This window comes from Neofelis nebulosa, chromosome 1, assembly GCF_028018385.1.
Source record: "Neofelis nebulosa isolate mNeoNeb1 chromosome 1, mNeoNeb1.pri, whole genome shotgun sequence".
Taxonomy (NCBI): domain Eukaryota; kingdom Metazoa; phylum Chordata; class Mammalia; order Carnivora; family Felidae; genus Neofelis; species Neofelis nebulosa.
This window is the reverse complement of record NC_080782.1, coordinates 62452714-62465331: the sequence shown is the minus strand read 5'-3', so window position 1 is coordinate 62465331 and position 12618 is coordinate 62452714. Positions and strand designations below refer to the sequence as shown.

General features: G+C 37.7%; 1 protein-coding gene across 8 annotated transcripts in view; it reads left to right on the top strand.

Annotated features, from left to right (window-relative positions):
- The window catches only part of FBXW11 (F-box and WD repeat domain containing 11), a 122599-nt gene that overhangs the window by 67610 nt on the left and 42371 nt on the right, over nucleotides 1-12618 (top strand). For 5 of the 8 annotated variants that reach the window (XM_058723438.1, XM_058723429.1, XM_058723440.1 and 2 more), the window contains one exon: nucleotides 9696-9758. The exons of the other annotated variants lie outside the window; for them this stretch is intronic. In XM_058723438.1, coding sequence (XP_058579421.1) covers nucleotides 9696-9758 — 63 coding nt within the window. The remainder of the gene's footprint in view (nucleotides 1-9695; nucleotides 9759-12618) is intronic. 8 annotated transcript variants of the gene reach the window in all.

The following is a 12618-nucleotide window of genomic DNA, read 5'->3' as shown; positions in this document are numbered from 1 at the left end:
ATAGAGAGGTCAGGTGACATGCAGGAGGATCCTGCCTCAACTTTCAGTAACTAGTTTCTGTTTCCTTAGACTAGAGCATATGTATCTGGGGTCTTGGCATGGATTTTTACTTTTGAAAGTTTAATGTTAAAAATCACCATTCCTTACTGTTAAAAAGAGATGTCTTTAAGCAAATAGAAAGCAAAATATACAGAGATAACATTGTTAGCATTTTAACACACCTTTTCTAGACACTGCTCTAAATAAATCAATAATTAAGTTTTATCCATGAAGATGGAGTCCTACAGATGTATTCTGACCCCCCCCCCCATTTTATTTTTCATTTAAAATTTACCTTAGACCTTTTTTCATGTCACTGTTCTTCCAAGAAGTAGTTTTCCCATAACTTTAGACAGGTGAGTACTATCTTCACAGTTTTGGACATATCTGTATACTGTGTGTCCTTTTATCTACTTCACATATTTAAAAAATCTGCTCTCTTTTAAAAAATCAGAAAAGGAGACCGTATTGTTGTATGACTGGAAAATCATGGCACTTGTTGAGACCCATATAAAATTCTAGCCACATACCGTTTGCTACAGTAAACTGAATAGGAAGCTAGGTCTTTTTGTTAAAAACAGATAATTGAAAGTATTAAACAGTGTAAAAAATATCTTTTGATATAGTTAGAAGAATCGAAAGACAACTGAAAAGGTGGTAGGTAACTTTCGCAGTATGGGATTCATTGTACTCCAATACCTTAATTAGGGGTTTTCAGTGTTTTTAAGTATTTTCATAGTGAGAAATAAAACTTGTATTTAGACCCCGCCCAGATTTACATTTAGACTTAGTACATGTAATCATATGTGCACACACACATATTTATGTATATGTTTTATATATGTTTGTGTGTGTAACATAACATACATTCCTAAAGTCACCCCAATGTATACTGTATTCCACTGTGACACATAAGACAGCATAGATTGTAAGATATGCCATTTTCTGTAACATTCAGAAAAAAAACGCTACCAGTTTTAAGATGCCATTGATGGTTAAGAAATATCTCAATTTCAGAGATATTAAAATGTGAAAAAATATGTGTTAGAATTGATGAAATAAGAGATGTGCTGTGTGTTCTGTTTCTTTCTTTCTTTCTTTCTTTCTTTCTTTCTTTCTTTCTTTCTTTCTTTCTTTCTTTCTTTCTTTCTTTCTTTCTTTCTTTCTTTCTTTCTTTCATGCTGGGTGTCCATTAAGTTGGTATTATTAAACCACAGTGGGTTGTAAACTGCAATTTGAAAAACATAATGAATGCTGACTCCTACTTTGCATAAAGATTAGTATAGATGAATTTTAGATGTAAGTATAAAGGTGAAATAGGGTCACCTGGGTGACTCGGTTAAGTGTTAGACTCTTGGTTTCGGCTCAGGTTGTGATCTCCCGGTTCCTGAGAGAGCAAGTCAGGCTCAGTGCTGACAGCATGGAACCTGCTTGGGATTCTCTCTCCCTCTCTCTGCCCCTCCCCTGTTTTCACTCAATGTGTGTGCCTGTGCTCTCTCTCTCTCTCCCTCCCTCTCCCTCTCTCCCTGTCTCTCTCAAAATAAATAAACTTTGGGGGGGAAAAAAGTAAAACTTCTAGGCTACTCCATGGGAGACTATATAATAAATAAACATTAAAAAATTAAGATTAATTACTTCTCTTTATCAAAAGACACCATTAAGAGAATGGAAAGTTAAGCCATAGATTAAGAGGAGACCTTTGCAATAAATATATTTGGAAAAGGACTCTATTCTAGGATAAATAAAGAATTTCTGGAAATGAGTAAGAAAAGACTGTCCAATTAAAAATGGTCAAAAGCTATTTTTTTTAACATTTATTTTATTCTGAATTTATTCCTGGGCCGCAAGTTTTTGTTTCTCCAGTTTCCTCTTGGATATCTTTTTCTTTTGTGCAACCACTTCTTCTGATTTAGGAATACTTTGCTCTTTTTCAGTAAGGATCATCTCAATGTGTCAGGGAGAGTTCATGTATGGGTTAATCCGACCATGAGCTCTGCAAGTTCTGTGCTGCATCCTGGGGGCTTTGTTCACCTAGATGTGGTCAATGACCAGAGAATGTACATCTAAACCCTGAAGTTCAGCATTACTGTCTGCATTTTTAAGCATGTACAGTAAAAATTACTAGATTTTATGATCTGATTGCTCACCCCTACTATAGACCCAACAGAAATACATGCCCATGTACACCAGCAGACATGACAGAATTATTTTAAATGCCAAAAGTGGAAGTGACCTACATGTTAATCAGTAGTAAAATGAATAAATATTTTTTGAAATAATATAGAGCAGTGAAAAAGAATGAACTGTTGCTGTATTTAAGAATCTCAAATCATAGTGTTAAGCAAAAGAAGCTAGACCTAAAGAGTATGTATGATAAGAATCTATTTAAAGTTCAAAAATGGGAGCACCTGAGTGGCTCAGTAGTCAGTTAAGTGTCAGACTCTTGGCTTTGGCTCAGGTTATGATCTTATGATTCGAGACCCACATTGGGCTCTGTGCTGACAGCACAAAGCCTGTTTGGGACTCTCCATCTTTCTGCCCCTTTCCTGCTTGTGCACATGTGTGCACTCTCTGTCTCTTCTGTCTCTGTCTCTCTCAAAATAAATAAACATTAAAAAAAAGTTCAAAAATGAATGTGTAAATCTATGGTGATATTAAAAAAATTAGTGGTTACCTTTGGCCATTAATGACTGGAAGGTAATATGAGGAAAATATTTATGGACCCTGGCAATGTTCTTTATGTTGGTCTGAGTACTAGTTACACTTGAGAATTAAACCCTTTATTATACTTCAATAGAAATGTTTTTAAAAAGAACTAAAAATTTATACTATCATATATTAAAAACAAATTTTTTTTTTTACATTTATTTTTGAGAGACAGAGAGAGACAGAGCACAAGTGGAGGAGGGGCAGAGAGAGAAGGAGACACAGAATCTGAAACGGGCTCCAGGCTCTGAGCTGTCAGCACAGAGCTCAACACGGGGCTCGAACTCACAAACCATGAGATCATGACCTTGAGCCGAAGTTGGACGCTTAACCGACTGAGCCACCCAGGCGCCTGTATCATATTTTTAAATGATACCCTATTGTTGGACATTTACATTGTTTTCTAGTTTTCCATGTTATAAATGGTCATAGCTATAATTTTCTATAGAAATACAGTTCCTTAGGAAAAATTGCTAAAGTTAAATTATGTCCATTGTTAAGTAGTACTTTTTGAAGTTGATAAATATTCTCTGAAAAGTAACAATTTATAATCTTACCAGAGCGCCCAGTTCCTGTAGAGTACATAAAAATAAAAGTTGCCAATTTTGGTAGGTGAAAAATTGCATCTTTTTATTGTTGTAGGTGTTCATTTTTGATGGCCATTTAAATTTCTCATTTTGAAGTATCTACTTAGTCTTATTTGCCTATTAGGGTATTAGTTTGGGTTTCCTTATTAATTTATTAGAAATATTTATATAGTAACTTATTTATCATACATTGCAATACTTCCCCCAATGTATTGTATTTGTTTTTGAAATTTATTGTGAACATTCATGAGTTTGAATTTTTTTATCCAATCACATCTACATTTATTTCTGTCTTTGGTATCATGCTTGGACAGCCTTTCCCTGGTTCCATGAATTTGTAGAAACTCCTGTATGCTTGCTTTTAGTAGTTTTATGGTTGTAATTTTTCACACTTGATTCTTTGTATCCATAGTATTTATTGGGATGTAATATGAGGTAGCATTTTAACTTTTCTTTATTTTTAAAAAGTTTTTATATTCATTCATTCATTCATTCATTCATTCATTCATTCATTCAAAGCAGGCTCCACACCCAGTGTGGATCACAGTGTGGGGCTTGAACTCACAGACATGAGATCAAGACCTGAGCTGAGATCAAGAGTCCCATGCTTGACCAGCTGAGCCACCCAGGTGCCCAACTTTTGTTTATTTTTATTTATATTTTTCGAGCATGTGCGTGTGTGCACAGGGCAGGGGCAGAGGGAGCGAGAGAGAGAGAGAGAGAGAGAGAGAGAGAGAGAGAGAATGAATGAATGAATGAATAAATGAATCTTAAAGCAGGCTCCACACTCAATGTGAGCCCCACAGGGGACTTGATTCCAAGACCCTGGGATCATGACCTGAGCCAAAATCTAGAGTCAAACCCTCAACTAACTGAGTCACCCAGGCGCCCTCCACCCCCATCTTTTATTTGTAATCCCATAAAGAGTATTATCTCTTTCTCACCAATTTGAAACTCTGACTTTAAAATACACAGATTTGTAAGTATAAATGATCGGTTTCTGGACTTTCTATTTTGTTTCATTGATCTTGCTTTGCCAGAACCATACTGCTTTAATTATTGTAGCTTAAATTTTTTAAAAAATATCTAATAATATAAGCATTCCCCTCTTTTAAAAAATAATTGGTGGTGAGGAAAGGAAGAAAAATTTTACCCTGTGTTCATTCTTCTACATACTTTGATATGATCTTGTCATGTAGTGTCAGGAACAGCCAAACACCTAGTTAGAAGTGTTGAGTAGAACTGCAGATTAGATAAACTGGAACAGAACTTACTACATTATAGAAATTACATGGCAGTGATTTCAGACAAACTCCCAAAAAATTAAAATTTAAAAATTTTATTTTAATTGTAGAAAGAAAACAACTGGTTTGTTCCTATATGTTGATATTTGTGTGGAGGGACAAGAAGATTTTTGATTAGCTATGTTTAATGGTGGCTGGAGTTGTTGCTTTAAAAAGTCATGTTATGCATAGATGCGTTCATGTTTTTCTTCCTTCTGGAGTTGTGAGATTACTATGAGAGAGGGGACTGCTTTTTTGGAAAAGCTTGTCTCTTCTTTTTCCAAGTGAATGTTTCTCCCTCTTCAGTGATCTCATTTACCAGTAATGTGTTGGTAAGATTTAGGTTTAAGGGGAAAGAATTTTAGGTTAGACTAGGGGCCTGGGTGGAATTAACAATAACAACACAGAGGTGTTTGGTTTATTTGTGTGAGTCATTGTTCTGTTTATCTTTGGAATTTGTGGCACTTAGTAACTAGCAAACTAGATTTGGACATTTCTGCTTGGCTTGATCTTAACACAATAATCTTTTCTTGATTTCTGACTGTATTTGATACTTTTTCTGTGGCCTAGGATACTCTGTCGGTTGTTTTTTTAATGTTCTATGGAAAGCCAAGCTTTTATTTGTTTGGTCTACTTGATCTGTCAAAGATGCAAGGGTGTTTTAAAAATTGAAAAAAAAAATTACTTTTTTCCTTGATATATTTTGTGGAATTTTATATTTAGTGTATATATAAAAGTACACATTATCCTCTTCACAAATTACGACTTTTAGAGATTTTTAAAAACTCTTTGTCACTCAGTGATTTGACTTGAGTATCGTTCTCCTTGTGCAATAATGAGTTTTTCTTTCCTTAATTTGAATTTTCCTGTTCTGGTTTTGCTCATTCCTTTTATTTACCCCTTGTGATTTTTGTTATGCTTACCTTTGTGAGCAGGGGAATGCCCAGATTCAATTTCGTTTTATTAGAAAATGCTGATTGCGGCCCATTAAATGAACTTCATAGGCTACAACCAGCAGTTGGAAAATACTTGAGATGTGTTTTTCTGTATGGAAAGGACATTGACTTCTGATTAGAACAGACCTAGATCTGATTCCTGCATCTCTCATTTACCAACTTTGTGACTTTTAATCACTTACTTATCTGTTCCTCATTTTTTTTGGTAAAATTGCAATATATACATTCATATTTTTTTCCTCAAAATTAAAAGGCAATGTATGAAACAAGCCTAGATTAGAGACCCAATGAAGTTAGCTAATAGCATTTTTGCATTATATGTCTGTCATTCTTAATGTCTTAAGTCCCCCAATTTTAAAACACTAAAGAAAATGGCACAATGCTCCCATGTTTTCCAGATCCTTTGTGGTTTTTTTTTTTATTTTTGCTTCCTCTAAAGAGTAAAGACTCCTTTTGTATGAAAATCTTATGTTGTATAAACATTTCTCTTTTTTAAAAAAATTTTTTAATGTTTGTTTATTTTTGAGCGAGAAAGTGCAAACAGGGAAGGGGCAGAGAGAGAGGGAGACAGAATCTGAAGCAGGCTCCAGGCTCTGGGCTGTCAGCACAGAGCCCAATGCGGGGCTTGAAGTCACGAACTTTGAGATCATGACCTGAGCCAAAGTCGGACGCTTAACCTACCGAGCCACCCCGGTGCCCCTGTATAAGCATTTCTATCATGAAACTCATAATGCCGAATTTGTAGCATTTTTAAAGTAGGAAATGTATTTCTCTTATATAACTCTTAAAGTAGATTTTTCCAAGTGACATATATTCTCTTAGCTGGTGGCACCTACTGGCAAAGATGTATCACGACTTAGAGCTTATTGTACCTACACATAGACTCAGCTCATAAAGCAGTCTGGGAAAGATGAGAGGAGACTCGGAATATTTTGTGCCTACCAAAGTGGTCATTTCCTTTGTCTCCCAGAAACCTGGGTCTGGTGAAGTGAGAGGAGGGAGGACTTCTGCATGCTATTGCCCTAGTCCAGTGTTTTCCAGTATTTGCTGAGCTCTTGTTAAATGAGGTATTGTTATAATAAGAGAGGTGTCTATGTCCAACAAACTTGGGAAAGCTAGGTTAAACTATCTTAACCTGATTGTTACTTATGAGACATCTCTGAACCTTTCGTGTCTTAAGTGTTGTTTTTTTTTTTTTAATGTTTTTATTTATTTTTGAGACAGAGAGAGACAGAGCATGAGCAGGGGAGGGGCAAGGAGAGAGGGAGACACAGAATCTGAAGCAGACTCCAGGCTCTGAGCTGTCAGCACAGAGCCCGATGTGGGGCTCAAACTCACAGACCGTGAGATCATGACCTGAGCTGAAGCCGGACGCTTAACCGATTGAGCCACCCAGGTGCCCCTTAACGAAGTGGTTTTTAACCTTGGGGGTGGGGAGGGAGAGAGCAAGTGTTTGTGCAGCATATAGCATTTGTCAGATTTTATTAGACCAAGGGACCCTTTTTTCTCTGAGCATCTCTTGTGTCACCTGGAAGACTCTTGGGAAATGATCCTCTGATCAATGTAGCTTCAGAGTAGCATTTCCCCTTTGGCAGCTTCTCCTCAGGGCTTTATAAGAGAAGTTGAAAAGATATGTATGATGGGGGAGCTATTCCGGCCACCCCAAGGCTTTATTAAATACAATTTTATTAAATCGTATCTTTTTATCCACTTTTATCAAGCCTTAAGAGAATAGTTGCTATTTTTATCAGAGGTGTTGTTTCTTTCTCATCTGTATAAATAAACACCATTTCTCTGTTTTGGAATGAGTGAAAGGAAGAAAGACAGTTGTTTCTTGTGTAATCTGTAGGGACTTCTGACTTTTTATTTCCTCCCTGAGTAAGGAAAGTATTTAGGTAGCTTAGGTCAGAAGAGTTCTGGTGGATTCAGACTCCTGTATAACAGAAGTTTTTACTTTAATTGTTTTAACATTGTATTTATTTTTGAGAGACAGAGCCTAAATGGGGGAGGGGCAGAGAGAGAGGGAGACACAGAATCTGAAGCAGGCTCCAGGCTCTGATCTGTCAGCCCCACAACATGGGGCTCGGACCCACCAACTGTGAGATGATGACCTTAGCCGAAGTCGGATGCTTAACCAACTGAGCCACCCAGGCGCCCCCAAAATTTTTAGTTTAAAACCCTACATATATGCATTCCTCATACATTTCCTCAGGTGCCTGAAGATGGGGGCAGGGACTTGCCATTTTTCTCCTACTTTATACGCTTGACTCTTCATGTTTCCAGCCATGGTTTCTTCTTGTTACTCTCTTAGAACCCAGGACATTGTGACCTTGCAAGGATGGCTTTGTAACTACTAGTTGGACCCAGCAGATGATGTATAAAGTCACTGTTTCCATTTTGTTCACTCCCCTGCCAGCTTTATGAATCTTAAATCCTTCAAGATAGCAGTAAAAGGAAAATTACATGGAGAGAGAAGTACTACTTCTGTTTTTCTCTTCTCCAACCTCTTCTTCCCATTCAGGATCATTTATTACCGTCTACTCTAGACCTGTTTTGGACTCTTGGACACAATGTCTTCCTCTCTAGCTCATGGTTGGCTTTCACATACGGGGAATCCTGACCGTTTGCCCTTCTCCCCCATTGCAGACCTTGGCACTGTGGGACTTGTAAGATTTTATTGAGGGAGCCAGTGGATTTTCTCTACAGGCAGCCATCTGGAGCCATTCTGTCAAAGCCTGAGGTTAAAAAGTGTGAGAAGATAACACTTAAGGGAAAGTAGCATCTTCAAAGCTGGGCATGAATGATTTTTTGAGTACCAGTTACACACCAAGCACTGTGCTGGGGAGTCTCCATCCCACAGTACCTCTATATGGTTTGTATTTGTCCATGGGTAAAAGACCTTACTCAGAATCACACACACACACACACACACACACACACACACACACACACTAAGTGACCACCTCACAAATGCAACGTCTCTCTGGTTTCAAAGCCTTTGACTGTTGTACTACACACTGTATTCCTGATCAGAGCGAGCTATGTGACCTGCAAAGCACTACTGTTCTGTAGTGATTCTTCTGTCATTACCCACGTTGGGAAATACTGTGTGGGTGCAAACATTTTATGACTTGAAGAAAACAAAGGAAAAATAGGGAAGTTTTGAGAGATAGGCTTATCCCTAAAGGCAGTAAACAGAATCTTGTAAACACCAGTGACTTAAACAGATCTATAGGATTCTTTTGAATAATACTGTGGAGTGTTATAGTTTATCTTTTGTACCCCAATCTTAGAACTTTAGGTTTGGGAAAGAATCTTAGAGGTTCTTGAATTGTTATTCCTTTCAGAGCACTACTCTCCCACTTCCCCTTCTCATTAAGTTTCCATTTAGCCATTAGGTAGGAGCTTCAAAAGGGAAAATCCAATCATGTATAATCTCTAGTTAATGGGCATCTATTGAGCGACTAGGTCACCAGAAAGAATAATCGCACAGTGCCTCTTTGTGCGGTAAACACAAAAATCAAAAGCTAATGCATTCCCAAGGCAAGCCAGATTGTTACTGGCTACCAGCATCCTCCCCTTCAGGGAAGAAGTTGGGGCACCCACCACTGGTGCTTGCCTAAGGGAGATTGCAAAGCCGGTCTAGAAAAACAAGGTTATCAAGGAAGGAAAGAGAAAAGCAAGGGGGGACTTCCAGAGCTTGGCAGTACTAAATGCAGGTGATGGTTGGGATGGGTTACTGAATAGCAGACATTCTAGTAAATGTTTGTGCAATCAAAGAACTAAGTGGGTCTCTGTGGCTTCTTGCCACAAGTTAAAAGAATAACAGTGATGTTGAGGTAGAGCCTCAGCCCCAGTCCCATAATTTAGCTGTTTTCTAAGTATTCCCAGCCTTCATAAATAAAGACTTTATGCTTAGTTTTGTCCAGCAACTAACTGTAACTTCGACTAACGTATGAAGATGAGCACAACCCTTTTGACCCCAAAATGGCATCTGTTAGTCACACGCCAAATAGTTCTTGGGTTGGTGTTGGTACATTCTACTTTGGGTTTTCAAAATTATATTTTGGTGTAGGATTTGCAAAACTCGGCATAATTCAAATAACCTGTTTTTCCCCCCTTAGAACACTTCAGTTATGGAGGATCAAAATGAAGATGAGTCCCCAAAGAAAAATACTCTTTGGCAGGTAGGAATGACGACGCACAGATAAGAGCAGTTGACTTACTATAGATAAGATGCTCCCTCAGCTCATGTCCTCAATGAAAACCAGAGCCAAGCAAGCGTTTTTGTTTTCTTTTGTGCAATTTTGCTAGTTTCGGAATTCACCCTAATTTATCTTCTGTTCCTCAGGGAAGTGTCATTACTAATAGTAAAAAATTTTGGAGTTGCTACAAAGATTCTGAAGTGTCTGTAGCCTAAAATACTCAGTTTGTCGCCACAGTCCAAGCCAAAGATGGTCAGTGGTGGCATCCTTTGTCACCAGAATAGCACCGTGCCATACCAGTGTGTGTGCATTGGTGATTTTGTCTCCCTACCCTCACCCTTCTCCCCCATTTCTTGTTAGTTTGCCCTTTCCTTTCTTCTTTCTTGGTTCTTTTTAGTCCTGCCAGTTTTCCTCCCAATTCCCCAGGGGTTTTTTTGCGCTAGCTACGGGGAGGGATGCTATGTAAAGTTTCTGATTGGATCTTTCCATCAACCATTATGGTGCAAATAACTTTGCCCCTCAGAAAGACACAGTAAGAGGCAAATAAACCTAAAGATGAAGAGAATAATGTTAAAAATATTCTCTGCGTTCATTTGATTTGAAATGAGAGGAGTAGATGAGTTAGCAAGAATAAAGTATGCCCAACAAATTTACGATGAAATAAGCAAAGCAAAACAATGTCAGGAAAATCTGGGCTCGGCAGGTGGCTAGAAGTAGAAATGGGAAACGTGCTGTAGAACTGTGCACTTGCCACTGCGTCGGGGGAACTGTGTGCAGCTTGATGTCTGTTCCTCCTTCATGCTCCGTATTTTGCAATAGGGTTCTCTTCATTGACTATTGATTTTTCAGTTCACAGTGGTTCTTAACATTTTGCCTTTCAATTTTTCTTTCGTAAGTTCTTTTAGTTAACTAGTTAATGGTATACCAGTGCTGTAGGGAAGTTAGATGTTTAAGAACCCTTCTGTAAATGAAATAATAATCCCTTTGCTTATCAAATGATAACGGATGTGAAAGTATTTTGGAAATTCTAAAGCAGTACACAAATGCAAGTTGTTACCATATATTTAACCTGTCAGGAAAGCAATTATTTTGACAAGTTACAATGAGTAAAATGTAGAAAAGAAGGAGGAAGGAAATACGGCTGTTTTTTTAATATATCCTTTATTCTGTCTTGTGTGTTCCCCATTGCACAAACTAACCGTGATTGTAATGCTATATAAAATTCTGCATCTTGTCTTTTGTCCCTTAATATTGTTTCATAAACATGTTCTCTCGTTATTAAGATGTTACTATATAAACCTAATTTTAATGGCTTCATTATAGTACCTTATGTAGATGTATTATTATTTGCTTTAACCAGTTGCCTATAGTCGGGCAGTTACTATAACATTATAGTGAACATCTTTATACTTAAAATTAGCAGAGATGTCCCTTATACTAGCTGATACTCACCACCGTGAAGAATTTTCACTTCTGACTGTTTTGAACGTTGATTTTTGGGCTCTGTCAGATAGAGGTCTTAACTACAAGCAGCATCATAAATTTCTGTTCAATGCTGCCCTCTGGTGGTACCCAGTGTCAGTGAGCTCTCCATCCAATTTCCGGGGGGGGGGAAACATTCCTAGAGAAGGAGGTAGTAAGATAAATGGGATGGGAGGTGAATGCCTTCTCACTATGTACCTTTAAATGTGGACATAAAAACTTGCTGCAGAGAGGTATGACATATAAGATTTTAATAAGGAAAGTCAGACTTCTTTGGTTATTTATGAAGGTGTCTTCTTTCTGGGATAGATTCAGTTAAATTAGGGGACATAGTGATAACAAAGCTCTTGGTTCTTTCTGTGTAAAACTTCTGAGATAAGATCATGCATGGAGTTAATGCATGTCTGTAATATAACTCTTCAGTTTTCAAAATTCTCTTCTAGGCTATTTCTGGTGTTACACATGAAGGGGCTCTCAAAGGAGTGACTGGTAGATAGCTTGGCAAATGTTTGACAAAAACATTGAAGTAATTTTGGTTTTAAACAGGGATGTTACTGAGGCTCATAGCACCAGTGGCAGTTGTGGCTTCAGTCTGGGGATTCCAATTTTTTTTTTTTTTTTTTGATGCTGTTGTCAGATAAAGTATATGTAGTTTTTATTTTTTAAGAAATATACTGGTTTTATGCAAGAACCATCATCCATGTAGCTTTGAGGAGAAATGATGCATAGGTAGTATAGGAGTCTGTGGGATATCATTGACCAATCTATAGGACGAGAATCTTTTGAGGTATATGTGGTTTACCTTGGGTTGCTTTCAGAGTAGGTGAACAAAAAAAGGGAGTGAAAGTCTAAACTGTTATTTGCTAGCAGTCTAGTAGCTCTGGTAACAGCTTGGAGATGGGTTCAATTTTTAGATTGAATTGCCTTCAGATTTCTTCATTAAATGGACCAGTGGTTTTCAAAGTGTGGTCTCTAAAGTGCATTCTCCAGACCATCAGCACCAGTACCACCTGGGAACTTGCAACTTCTCAGGCTCTACTCCAGACCTATAGAATGAGGACATCTGTGGTGGAGCCTGGCAGTCTGTCTGTTAAGAAGCCCTCTTGTTACTCTGATGCACACACAGGTGTGAGAACCATTGGCTAGATGAGTATAGCATTGACTTTGATCTTTGAAGAAGTAAAGCAAACTACTAATAGTCAATCAGTTGCTACTTTGCCAAGTTGAGCACGTTCTCTAAGATAGTTATCTCTGACATTGGTTATCTAATAACCACATGGTTTTGGCATAAGCATTGGAGAATGATGACTTGGGACACCAGATAGCTTTATAAATAGCTGTAAATTCGACATTTACTTTA